This window comes from Natator depressus, chromosome 13 (genome assembly GCF_965152275.1).
Source record: "Natator depressus isolate rNatDep1 chromosome 13, rNatDep2.hap1, whole genome shotgun sequence".
In the NCBI taxonomy this organism is placed as follows: domain Eukaryota; kingdom Metazoa; phylum Chordata; order Testudines; family Cheloniidae; genus Natator; species Natator depressus.
In genome coordinates this window covers 10,720,160-10,734,521 of record NC_134246.1, presented here as the reverse complement: position 1 = coordinate 10,734,521, position 14,362 = coordinate 10,720,160, and the positions used below count along the sequence as shown (strand labels likewise).

The 14,362-nt window shown below is 41.1% G+C and overlaps 1 protein-coding gene across 3 annotated transcripts in view; it reads left to right on the top strand.

The window, feature by feature from the left end:
- EDN3 (endothelin 3) overlaps positions 1–14,362 on the top strand; it is a 51,110-nt gene that overhangs the window by 19,179 nt on the left and 17,569 nt on the right. For 2 of the 3 annotated variants that reach the window (XR_012641722.1, XR_012641721.1), the window contains exons 3-4: positions 10,849–11,025; positions 11,475–11,580. Coding sequence is in view for 1 of the 3 variants with exons in the window: in XM_074969752.1 (XP_074825853.1) it covers positions 10,849–11,025; positions 11,475–11,547 (250 nt within the window). In the remaining 2 variants the exon portion in view is untranslated. Of the gene's footprint in view, positions 1–10,848; positions 11,026–11,474; positions 11,581–12,466; positions 13,847–14,362 lie in introns of those variants that run through there. The other variant, XM_074969752.1, reaches the window with a different exon arrangement.

The following is a 14,362-nucleotide window of genomic DNA, read 5'->3' as shown; positions in this document are numbered from 1 at the left end:
ACAGGAAGAGAAGGGAGTTACCTCACAAGTGGAGAACCAGTGTTGACAGGGCCAATTCGATCAGGGTGGATGTAGTCCACTCCCAACAATAGATGAGGAGGTGTCAATTCCAGGACTTATTGAAAATCAACATTAATGGTTCAGAGAGCTCCACAGCTCTTTTAAAACTCTTTGATGCCGGTTATATAGACCTGCTGATTTAAAAATGTTTAACTTTAGTAGCTGCTATTAAACATCATCCTTAGTTACTGCTGAAGTGGAAAGTATTTAATCATAATCTTATGATATGTATATACCATCTCTTAATTTTCCAAATACAGAATAGAAATATTTATTGATCACTTCTGCCTTTTCTGCATTATTACTGACAATTCTACCGTGTCCATCTAGTAATGGACCAATACCAGTATTAGGATTCCTTTTGTTCTCAATATACTTAAATTCCTTTTTATTGTCTTTAAAGAGTTCTCATTGGGTCCTTTTGCTTCCCTTATCAATTTTCTATACTTCCTAGCTTCTAATTTATATTCATTGATATCAGCTTCTCCTTGTCTCCCTTTCTTATATTTATTTTGTATAGCTGCTTTCACTTACGTTCTAAGCCAAGGTGGTGGACGTTGTATTTATACAATCAATTCCCAGCACATTGTCTAACCAGGGTAACTGTGAACTCTTATCAATTAACACTCTTAAGTCTGCAGAGCCAAAAATGAATGGAACATTTCTGTCAGGTTGCAAAACATGTCACTGGTAGTCAGGGATCTGCTTTCTAGCTGGGAAGGGAGAGATTCCCCCACGCCTCTCCTGAAAACAATCTTCACAACATTTCAACCAAAAGGCTTTTATTACACTAATGGAATTGAAGTTCTTGCTGTACAGAACAATAACTGGTTGTCACTTCTGACCTCACCATCCAGCAATACAATGTTCCATTTTGGTCTAAAACAACCTGATTTTCAGATGGTATTCTCAGCACTTTTTTGCAAAAAAAAAAAAAAAAAAAAAAAAAAAAAGCCAGTTAGTTGAAATGAAAACTGTTCAAAACAGGGTTGGGTTTGATGAATTCCCCCCCCCCACCCCCCCCGCAAAAAAAGTCCAGGAAAACTTTTTGAAATTAACGAACAAAATGGACACTTTCAAAACAAAAAAACCCCAAGTTTCTGGTTCAAAATGAAAAGTCATGATGAAAAAAAGTTTTCAAGGGTCAAATTGAAACTAGCTATTTAGAAATTATTGAAACACTTTGATTAACCCAATCAAAAATTTTCGTTTTTTTCATTTGCAAATATTTCTGAGATTTCAACTTTTTGTTCTCATGCAAGACTGGAAAACATTTCAAACTTTCAAATAGTCACGGGACCTTTTCCTACCCAGCTCTAGTATGAAGCTGGGCTCTCAAAAACAGAGGCAGCCAAAAATCACTTGTCATTTTTAGAAAGCTTAGCCTAGTATATTAGCTGATACATTCTCTGCCAGGGGAGTTATGTTCTCATACCACAGGGAATAACTTGGATGTAGCATTTATAGATTATCCTGTCAAATGTGGCACAAATCCTGGCACTTCTTCCTCATTTGTCAGCAAAACGTAATAGCAGACACAGTGTATGAGGAGCGTAAGTTATCTCAGGAATGAGAGAAGGCAAAAACAACACAGAACTTAAAACCTACTGACCACTATACTTACCTGCATGCCTCCAGCTTTCATCCAGACCACAACACATGATCCATTGTCTATAGCCAAGCTCTAAGATACAACCGCATTTGCTCCAACCCCTCAGACAGAGACAAACACCTACAAGATCTCTATCAAGCGTTCTTACAACTACAGTACCCACCTGCTGAAGTGAAGGAACAGATTGACAGAGCCAGAAGAGTACCCAGAAGTCACCTACTACAGGACAGGCCCAACAAAGAAAGTAACAGAACGCCACTAGCCATCACCTTCAGCCCCCAACTAAAACCTCTCCAGCGCATCATCAGGGATCTACAACCTATTCTGAAGGATGATCCCTCACTCTCACAGATCTTGGGAGACAGGCCAGTCCTTGCTTACAGACAGCCCCCCAACCTGAAGCAAATACTCACCAGCAACCACACACCACACAACAGAACCACTAACCCAGGAACCTATCCTTGCAACAAAGCCCGTTGCCAACTCTGTCCACATATCTATTCAGGGGACACCATCATAGGGTCTAATCACATCAGCCACACTATCAGAGGCTCGTTCACCTGCACATCTACCAATGTGATATATGCCATCAGGTGCCAGCAATGCCCCTCTGCCATGTACACTGGCCAAACCGGACAGTCTCTACGTAAAAGAATAAATGGACACAAACCAGACATCAAGAATTATGACATTCAAAAACCAGTTGGAGAACACTTCAATCTCCCTGGTCAGTCGATTACAGACCTAAAAGTGGCTATTCTTCAACAAAAAAACTTCAAAAAGAGACTCCGGTGAGAGACTGCAGAATTGGAATTAATTTGCAAACTGGACACCATTAAATTAGGCTTGAATAAAGAGTGGGAGTGGATGGGTCATTACACAAAGTAAAACTATTTCCCCATGCTTATTTTTTCCCCCTACTCTTCCTCACACCTTCTTGTCAACTGTTGGAAATGGGCCATCCTGATTATCACTACAAAAGGTTTTTTTTCTCCTGCTGATAACAGCTCACCTTAACTGATATCTCTCGTTACAGTGTGTATGGTAACACCCATTTTTTCATGTTCTCTGTGTATATATATCTTCCTACTGTATTTTCCAATGCATGCATCCGATGAAGTGGGTTTTAGCCCACAAAAGTTTATGCTCAAATAAATTTGTTAGTCTCTAAGGTGCCACAAGTACTCGTTCTTTTTACAGAAATTAAAATAGTTCCTACCTGGAATAGAGGAAGGAGCAGCAGTTAGTCATTTGAATTGGCCATTTTAGGGCTGCCCAGATATAAAGGGCTAGAGAAGAGCATGCTGGGAAGGCCATTTTAAAAGGGTGAATCCAAATAGGAAACTCCAGTGATAAGCAAGATGCTTAAGGGGCAGCAGTTCCAGCTAATGGACCTGGAAGGAGTTAAATTCCTAGATCTCAAGACCCAGGATATGGGTGTGAGACACGATATGCTATGCATCCGATGAAGTGAGCTGTAGCTCACGAAAGCTCATGCTCAAATAAACTGGTTAGTCTCTAAGGTGCCACAAGTACTCCTTTTCTTTTTTCTTTTTACGAATACAGACTAACACGGCTGTTACTCTGAAACCTGTCAGGTTTAATTATTTCCATCAAAGCCTGACATCAGTAAAGAAATGTGCTGCCCATTGTGATGGATGTGACCATTCAGCTTGCCTGAGGTATAAATCACACCAAAAGTGTTTCACTTGCACCAAGGAACAAGTAAAGCAGGAAAAGAAAGGTTAGAGTGCTTATGTTTCTAGGAAAAAATGCACCTCTCCCGCTCTAGGGCATTCTCAGATACACAGCAATTCCAACAAATGCACTTAGTAAACTGAGCTCTGTGTCAAACCTCTCATTCCCTGGAGGTTTGTGCTGAATTCTGATCTTGGCTAAACAGAGGTCAGTGGAATTACTCTGGATTAATTTAGGTGTAACTGGAATTTAACTTATTGCATTAATTGTGGTTTGGACTCACTGGGATGTAGAAACAAAGATGCATAAACTCTGTTGCTTCCAAGGGAAGAAAACATTCATTTCGTGACATTTTGGCGAGATGGTGTGTGTGTCAGTTGTGAACAATATAGGCCAAATCCTAGTCGTTGTGCCCAGCCCAAATGAATGGGCCTGGTCCGGGAACCTGTAGGCTGGGCAGGCAGGCTGCAAATAGGGTAGTGAGACTGCTCTGAATCCTCTGTGATTGTGGTGCTGTGTCTCTTTGTGAGTCAGGTGGGAGGCTCATGGTAAGACTGTATACCTGTCGCAGATCCACTAGTCCCTAGTACCTCCCTCTGCCCCGGGCATGTGGAGCTCCACAAGAATACAGCTCCAAGACACAGACTTCATTCAAGGCCTTCCATGCCTGTGGGTGTTGAAGGGTGATTTGCCCGGCTGTGAACTGCTTGTCTCTTTTTCACTGTTTACCTTCTGCTGACAATGCTTAGCCAAACATCCAGAGCCAACAGCTCTTTGGCCAGACTCTGCTTTGTTACAGCCATACTGACGTGAATGGGGTTCGGTGGTCAAATGGTGTCACTGCAATGCTTGGCCTGTTACCTAAATTAGTTACAAGTGTTTGGATCAGTTTTAATATAAGAGCAAATTGGATTCTGGAGTTTTTATAGGGAATCAAACAAATCCACCAGGATCTTTTTGCCAGTTTTTGCCCCTCATCCTACACCTATAAGGCCCTTTGTTTCATTGAAAGGTGTTTGAGAATTATTCTTGCGTCCTTCCTATTCTGCATTCTCCTTGACACTGCAGGTTTCAAGATTACACTCAAAAGTTTTGGAGACCGCCTCTCCCCCTTTTGTAGTCTGACTGGCCTGGACATTTGCCAGAAAATATTGCCTAATGCTGAATTCGTGGTATCTTTAAATGAACGCTGAAGGGTTCCTCCCCCCCCCCCCCCCGCCATTTATTTATTTTTGGCTGAAACTCAGAACTGCTCTCGGGCTTCTGTTGTATTTAAGTGGCTGGGAAAGTGGAAAATGGTAGCTGCTTCTGAATTAATTATAGCATGACAGGCATAGTCATGTTATAAAAGGAAAAGTGAACTTGTTGGATTCTGGCTGTCTAGATACAGAACATTCACTATAATATAACTGGCCAGGAGCTATGAAAGTAGCCAGATCATTCATTCACTCACTCAGGGATTGGCAACCTTTGGCACACGGCCCGTCAGGGAAATCCTCTGGCGGGCTGGGATGGTTTGTTTACTTGCAGCATCTGCAGGTTCGGCTGATCGTAGCTCCCACTGGCCACAGTTCCCAATTCCAGGCCAATGGGGGCTGCGGGAAGCAGTGGCCAGCACAGCCCTCGGTCTGCATCGCTTCCCGCAGCCCCCATTGGCCTGGAGTGGCAAACCGCAGCCAGTGGAAGCTGCGATCGGCCGAACCTGCAGACACTGCAGGTAAACAAACTGTCCCAGCCTGCCAGCAGATTTCCCTGACGGGCCGGGTGCCAAAGGTTGCCGATCCCTGCACTAACTAGTCCTGCAAATGCTGTATGCCATGTTCTGTTAGTGGGCATGATCCTGCAGTCTTTGCTTGGGCAAAATTCTCACTGATGTCATCAGTTCAAAATTGCTGTTTCATTGTTCCTAAGCACACATGATGTTCTTCAAACATGCACCATTGTGGCATGTGTCATTATTAATTTCAGGAGGGGAGGGGAAAGTGTTTTTAGAGCCTGACTTTTACATGATGACCTCTTCTTGTTGTGCCTGTGATTTGTGGACACACAAGTACAGAAACCATCTAGGCATTTAGGCATCTAAGTACCTAAATTGCAGGTGCAGTTTTTGACTGGCAGATCCCCCTGGCTGCCGGCATAGGACAATCCATCGAAACATTTCCGATCCACTCCAGTTAGCACAACAGCTTGCTTGTTCCCACCTCGAAGAGATGTAAAAGATTTACATCAAAAGTGGTACTTACAGCCCCTGATACAGCAATGTACTTAAGCGCATGAGTAGTCCCACTTCAGTCCGTGCATGTGCTTAAGTGCTTTGCTGGATTGGGGCCAATAATGTGGAAAAATCTGCCTTTCCATTTGAAGGCATTGAATGCAATGAAACTTATGCAAAGAGGGTTACAATGCCAGAAGCCTCGGCATCCTTTGTGAGCTGCTGGCGCTGCTTTTGTGCTGCCTTGGACAGATCTTCAGCATGGGGCAGTGAGTGGATGACTACGCAGATCCACCTGCCATTCCTCCACTTAGAGGTGGCAAATGTAGTGATTATACAGGTCACCGTAACTCTGTTACCGCTCCACAGCCTGGTAGGAGGACTCCAACGCCCACACACCAGTCCAGTTACTCAGGCTCTGGGCTTAGAAGAGAAACCATCCCTAAATACGTAAGCAATATTTATTAGCCCAGGTTTTGAAAATCCGAGCATCAGTGCCTTTGAAACTACTTCCACTTTGTCAATTACAGAGAGGAGAAACCTAGCTTGTGCAGTAGGTCTCCATTTACAGAATACACTGCAGTTACTAGAAGACTGATTCTCCTTCAGCGAAGCACTGTATCTATCACCAGTGTCCCCAGTGCTGTACAATGTCCTCTCCTTGATAAAATTCAATACAGGCCTCGCTTGTGTTGGACACTTGGTATAACTGGTACCAGTTCAGTTTCCCTCATCTTCACTGCTGTGAAACAAGCTGCCCTGCCAGTGCTATCAGTCAGATGCTGTGATTGAAAAAAGAGACAATAAAATATGAACAGAGACATACTATCATTAACTATAGAGCTATACAGTATCTAGCACAATGGGCTCGGTTGGCCGCTAGGCACAGCTCCAATATAAATGTTAAAGTGTTGACAGACTTAATTACCACACTGTGTCTTAAGTGTATTTCCACTTCTCATCTTTTGAACCGAAGGATTACATCTCTACAAAAGCCTGCTGCACAAACACCTGCAACTGATTACTCTAGTGTAACAGTCTAAGATTAAGCAGGCCGCTAGGCAAATGCTTCTGTTATCTACTCATCTGGATCTCTCAGGGCTTTTCTGCACAGGGTAATAGCCCACAGTAGCTATTCCACAACAGCTCCCCTTGTGGACACTCTTATACTGCACAAAGAGTCCTTTTGTGCATTTTAGTTTAATCTACTTTAAGAGGAGCGCACTTAAAATTCACACTCTAGCTTATTTTTAAGAGCTTTCTCATGTAGACAAGCCCTCAACCATGCCATTCTTCTCACTTCTGAAGGAGTGAGACAGAGATATGTGCTAACTTGAAACACTAACACTGTCACTTATTGGAATTATACATATATACAGGCTAAAATTTTCTTCAAGTACTTGCAGCCAGATTGTGGTCTCAGTTATGTCAGTGAATATGATTGCAGTAGGGTTATGCCAGATTTATAGCGGTGTAACAGGAGGACAGAATTTGGCCCTGAGTTTGTAGTTGCTTGCTTTCTTTCTTTCTTGGCCAACCTATCTTTCTTAAATTGTCTGATTTCCTCTCCTTTGTAGTAAACTCAAATTATCTTAAAATCCTTGGCTGTTTATGGCTACAAAGCTGATTAAGCTGCAGGGTTGTTATACTCAATAGATCTAATTGATCTAAGTAGATGCAACTGAAAGTTTTGGCCCAGATACCACATGAGTGCATAGCTCCCACTGACTTTATCCCTGTTGCCTGTGGAACGTGATCCCTTCGAAGTTTATGAACTCATCATAAAATAGCTACAGTCAGACAGTACACACAAATCAATGGGGTTTGGGCCTGTCTATGGAGCACAGGATTGCGCCCAAACAAATTGCTGAGCTCGGTAGAAATCAAGGCCTGAACTCTGAGGGGTCTTGCAAAATGCTCTGCACCAGGCTGATGCAACACCCCTTCCCCTCAGTAATATCAGATGTGATACCAGACCACAGTTTTAGATTACAGAATGGGTGCATGAACCCAGAATAAAGAGGAAATGGCAGGAGAAGAATAGGAGTAGTGAGGAGGAGACAGAGAGGTTAACAGAGAGGCACTGAATATAGCACACAAGCCTGACTTTTTCCAAAATGTCAATACCCTGAGGTAACAGGGCATGGGGGAACATGTACATGTCCCAGGCCATTGAGCCCTTTGAAACTGGGAGTGGTAGATACAAGCTCATGATTAGGCACAAGCATGTGACCTACAGGAAGCCAAAAATAAAGCTTCTTGCCTGTTAACCAAGGGCAGCAGATAGGCACCCCAGAGGAAAACCCTAATGTGGGTCTCACTACAGTATTCAGGAAGGAATATACTTTCCCTTCCCAGCTGGTTGAAGTGGGAAAGGCCTTGGGTTGATCTACTCAGTACTCTGAGTACCTCTGTTCTGCTTTTGAGTTTGTGTTTTAGAAATAAAGGAAGATCTCAAGCCAGGGATGTGAAGAGACCTTTTGTTGGGATGTAATTTTTCTATCCCTGGCTGGCCAGTCTGCACATGGGCTTACATACAGACTTTCATTTATGTGTGTTTTAGCATTTATAGAAATTACACTTTCTTAAACTGTCACTGACTTTGGCCCTGTTTTGGGGGCATTTATTGGTCCTTACGGATGAAGTGCTCTTGAATACATTCTCAAAGCTGTGAGTACTTTTTCCGAGACATGAAGCGTAAGACACCAGTTTCGTAGGAAATGACCGTGCTAACTTTTGGAAAATGTTGACTTTTTCATGGCAATCAGTTTGGCCAGTGTGAGGAAAACTTGACTGTACATTTCTATTGGAATTTTTCTATATCTGTTCAGTATGTGATGGAATCCTATCTGCAAGAATACTTTTAATAAACATTTTCCGCTAACACCTGTGTGCCATAAAATAGAGTTTTCAGTTTCAAATCACACCAAAATCCATTCCATGCTTTATGCATTATTAACATGCGTATGCACATCTGGCACTATAAATGTACAATAACCTCTGTACAAATGAGCTTATCCCTTACCTCGGAGATCTTACAGTTTTGTGAGTAGGTGACCATCAGCATGAGTAAAGAGCGCCACAGTCTAGCCCTAAATAAGATGAAACTTTAAGACTAACTTTCACATGCCAGGACAGCTTCTGTTTTAAGGCCTGGACAAGATGAAAGTAGTGTACATCTACAACAGAACTAGCCGGTCCATGTAGAAGGGGCAGAGTAGAGTCTAAGGGCTCTAATACTTTCCCTTCCCCAAGAACAGGTGAATGTCCCACTGCTGTGTTTATGCCCAATGGGTTTCCAAAACAACAGGTTACTGGGGTGGGAGTGGAGCTAGGTACAGCTGCTCTGTTGAGCACTGTCCCTTGGAAAATCTGATTGCCTGAGGAGATTCGCACAGGAATTTAATGCTACTAGTTTAAGCATCAACTTCTGCTCTGCTGTTCCTAAGGCCCTTTAGAGGAGGTAGGAAAAGAGCCAATCACAGCACAGCTCCTATGAACTCCTACTGGAAAGACAGAGGATGTCTCTTTCCTTCCAAGCCATTTCCCTCCTCGGATGCGATTTCATGTGGGATGGGGAAGGTTTTACTCATTGCCTGCAGGGCCGGCCCCAGCTTTTTTGCCGCCCCAAGCAGCGAAGAAAAAGAAAAGAAAAAAGAAAAACCCGATTGAGCTGCCGCCGAAGAGAAATAGAGGGAATGAAGGACCCGCCGCCGAAGAACCGGATGTGCCGCCCCAATAACGCACAGAGTGCCGCCCCTTTCTATTGGCTGCCCTAGGCACCTGCTTCCTTCGCTGGTGCCTGGAGCTGGCCCTGATTGCCTGGTAAGTCCACTGCAGCTCCAGCAGACAAAGCTGTGAAGACAGCACACAAACAGATGATGTTTTAAAAGTGGGTAACACTGAATAAATAACTTGCATTACTTTAGTGGATAGCAATTAAAATCTTCAGAGCTTTGTGTTCTTGCAGACAGCAGGAAGATATTGCTGTGCACTCTCCAGCCCTCCAGGTATGTACTGATGGAAAACTTGTGCAGATCCCTCATTGCCAGCCTAATGGTATTTAAGGAGGACAAATTAAAACTGAGCAGTCCAACCATGCAATATTTGTCCGTCTTACATAGTTAATTACTCGCAGGCAGCCAGGCTTTGTTCTGCATCCCTCTGTCCAAATGACATTTTTTTTGTTCTTCTCTCATCCTGTTTCCTTTAGAAATAAGGATAGTTTTTTCCCTAATTTCAACTTTGTGGTTTGGATGGATGGACCTGACCCTTGCATAAATTAGAGCTGCCTCATGGGCTTTCAGAAGTCCCATGTGGTAGCCACATGGTGGTAATACAGGCCCTCTGGTAATTCTCCCGATAATTTGATTTATCGCACCAGCTGCCAGGAGGCATATGCATTTGGATATTAGCAGAATGAGCACCCACTCAGAAAAACAATGCAAACACTGCAAAAAGCAATCGGCAACGCTACTGCACACCCATCATTAATGATGAAGTAGGCAGACTGCTGGGGATTAAGGAGAACTTCTTCCTGATATGATACAGTGACTATAGTCTCTAGTAGATGAGCAGTAGCAGAGCCATTTTACAGTCACTGCGCTACAGCAGCTGGCCATGGTCGCCTCCACAATTGTTGACCACCACATCAGGGGGATTGTCCAGTTGATTCCCATATTTAGGGATTCTGGGCTAGGTCCTGAAGCCCAACACAGTGAACTGAACAAACAGGTAACACTCCATGAAAATCATGCAGTAAGTGTAAGTGGCAGTTGTGTCTGGGGGCCAGCTCCTCAGATGGTGTAAATCATCAAGGTAATTTCACTAGGAACATTCTACATAGTGGATTGAGACTGGCCCATACATAAGAATAAGGACCAGTGAGAATTAAAATGAGCAACAACCTAGGATTGTATTTCTATTCAGATTTCAGGTAGTTGGTCTATTGTGATTAACAAATAGGGCTGCAGAAACCAGATTCGTTGTTTTCCATGCTGATATTTGCTGCTGTCTATTAGGATTGCATTTTCACATATGACATTTTATCTGCCTTTCTCTGAATGTGCAGTTTCAACTTGGAGGAGTTGCAATCTGGTTAGGGAAGGACTTTCTGTGTGAATTTTGCAGCATGAATGAATTGTTCAGGAGCCCAGAGCAATAGACCGTTTTATTACATGGAAACAAATAAATGAACAGAAACAGATACTGAACTGTATCCAAAATAGCTCCTAAAATTGTATAGTGTCTGTGTTTCTCATTACAGGAGGACTGTACCATATGGGCTGTCTAACTACCGAGGCAGTTTCAGAGGCAAAAGGTCTACAGGACAGCTTTGCAAGAGCACGGAGTCTTTAGATTGGTCTTTATCACGGTGCTCTTGTTTGGACATACATGACAAACAGTGCATGTTGTTTTGCACAAGAACCCAGGACAGCGGATGGTGAGGGTCTTTGATTTCTTGTTTTAAAAATAGTAAGGTGAATTCTGAACATCCCTGAACCTATATACAATTAGCTATTTCATTCAAATGAATTAATCAAGCTGCACACAACAAATGAAACTGATTAACAAATTTGTTGATTCTAAATGAAATTCTCACAGATAGTAGTTTAATATTGCTTTCTGGATTTTTGTTTTAAATGATGTGGCATCCATGAAGTAGCAGAGCTCCTGTCCAGTTGGGAGAATGAATAGGATAATTCAGAGCATGTTTAATCCTACATTCTTTTCAGACAAAAGGAAAAAAATATCCAGGGCGTATGCCTGTTTTCTTCTTTCCCAAGAAAAAAGTACATAATTTGATATCTTAAAAAATAGCTCTCTATTGGTGACTGACAAAATGGAAGTGGTGACACTAAAATAATCCTAAACTCATTATCTTTTCCACAGTAATCAAGGGTCACTGAAAAAGACAGCAGAGAAAGAGCAACGCAGAGAAAATGAACATGCCCTCATTCATTAGCACAGAGGGTCCAGGCAGTTTCTGAACAGAGAGGTACAGTATATATCTGCAAATTCTACTTTACGCTGGATAGAAATGTTAATTTGGGTGCCTGTGCATACAAAGATTTAAATCTTGCTCTTAGTTCAAATCAGTGAAGTATAATGAGCAGAAATGAGAGCAGAATATGGCCAAGCAGTTTGTTTTGTAACTTTATTACTTTGCAGAAATATTTAAGGAACTCTCACAGGAATGGCCTCAGTTAATGCTGATGAATCAGCCAGAACTTCTAAGGATTTTGTCTTTCAGACCTTAAAACAGATTTATTGGCACTGGTCACATATTTGGTGTTTTTAGTGGCTGTTTACTTAGGTTTGATTTTGTTCAGTTTGCCTTGGAGCAACTTTGAACACATCTGTTCATGTTTGTTCCAGTAAAACTTAAATTGCCAAGACACAGAAAGTGGAACAAGTTGGGTAGAGAAAATATTTAGAAGCAACAGTAAATCTGGTTTATTGCTGTTGTGGAGAGGTAACTTTGGCCTAGATCCTGATTTCTGTTAACCCCCTTCACCTCCACTCCCCAATCCACTCTTAATACTAACTTCACTTGACATCAGAATAAGGCAAAATGCTTTCAGTTCTGAGGTGGAACGCAGCAGTCAGTAGAACTAGACATGCCAGATCTGGAACTTCATACCTGCAGTTTTCAAGGGAGGTGTTTGGATTAGAAGCTCCTGATTTGAATTCATCCTGCTGATTTTGTTTGAGAATCAGATATAATTAGATTTTCAAGTGACATTCATTGCACCCACAAATAATCATGGGTACAATATTGTACTCACAATTTTGCTGAGGTCGTGGCAAGGCTGGTCTCAAAATCAGGTCCATATAGTGCAATATAATCCAACAATTTTCATTCAAATTTATTTTTTTTAAAGGTTTAGTGTTTGTTTGCCGAAGCTTAGAAGCAAGAACCTAAGCTACAAATCTCCCATGAGATGGACATATTGGAATGCTTCAGGCTGGCTGCCAATAGATAATCCAGCAGTATGCAACACCTTTATTGCATTGATGACAGTTTGAGGGCACATGAACCTGTGTGAAGAGCTTTTTGCATCCTTTCATACTTCTCTGACGAGAGTCTCAAACTATGCAGTACAGGATGAGTATTTGCATGTACCCTGGAGATGGTGGGGGGAGGGAGAAAGGAGTATTCAAACTTTAGCAACACAAACAGATTCAAGAATGACTTTTTTTACCTGGTTTTAAAAATAATACAATAAAAACATACCGTTCCACTTAGTGCTTGCTGCCTGTGTGACGTACCCAGCTCCGGCTTTACGCAGGCAATTATGATTGGAGAATCTGGTAAATTAGAGAATTGTCTGTATAAGAATTTGCATTATGGATAAACAGAAACAAAATATGTCTCTCGCTAATAGATGCAGGCCTGAATCATCATATTGTAACTTTGCTGGCAGATGTTTAAATGTCAGTATCTATACAGAATAAATATGAATGGTTAATATTTATATCATTATAAAATATAGCAAGTTAGCAATATACAGTAAGTATTCAATAGGTTACTTAATTAAGGCACAAATTATTTCTGTGCTGGAAAGGTCAATCCAGAAACACATCTATAATGAATATCTAGGGATACTCTGTATTTGATGAATGGAATTCCAAATATCCACCAACAAGAACCTGCTGAGGATGAAACTAAGAGTTGACAGATATAAAAGCATTATCTAAACTTCATACATTCAAAATATCTTACATCTCTCTCTCCTAATCCCATATGTGCTGTGCCATTCATACCCAGTGCATACATTCCTATTTGCTGATGTTTTAAGACATGTTTTTAACCCTTCATTCAAACCACTTTACTGAGCAGTTGAAGGACTGTGGAAATGTCAAGAAAATGGGAACAACGACAATGTTGGTCCCTGGAAATTTATCATCAAAAGTGATTTCATCAGCAAGTATGGACTGGACTGTTTTTTTGGGGGAAACAAAAGAACAAGCAAGAGGATGAATAACACTTCCAAATGTTGCTCTTTGATATGATTTAAAATGTAACAGAGTAATTTCCTAACTTGTGGCATTACTGATTTCCTTTGTTAGACCTTCATACAAATCTTCCTAGGTGAAACTATGAGCAAATTACATTTATATTTTATCAGAAGATAGTTGGAGACCAGAACAAAAACTGTAAATTGAATATAACTGAACTTTGAGTTCATAATACAAATAGATATATAGGTTAAACAGTGGCAATAAACATTGAAACAACAAAGGGTAAGGTCTCTTCTAAAAATTTATATATATATATATAGATATATTTCATAAATAAATTATTAGAGTTATAAAGTGAATATATCTTTCAGTTATCACATTTGTATCACTATTTTTTACTTGCTGGCATGATTTTGTACGTTTATAGAAAAGTAGATTATTTATTGTTAAAACACTTCACCTATGGCTTTTTGGTGTGGTTTTTTTAAAGTAATGTAACAAAGGGAATGTGTGTGTGCATATATATATATATATATTATATATATTTTAAATAACCAACCTTTTGTTATGAAGGCAATAATGTTCATTTATAATCATGAATAACTTTTTTTGGAATACATATGCACGATTAGGATTTTGAGAATTTGCCATCTTCAAAGGAGAGTGGTAGTTCTCCTAATAATCTGAAAATTAAGTAAAATCAAAATCACAATAAAAAGAGCTCTTTGATATAACCATGAATTAAAAAGATATAATTTAATCTTCTGTCTCTTCCATGGCTGAATGGATACCTCGGTATAACTCATATCTGGTCT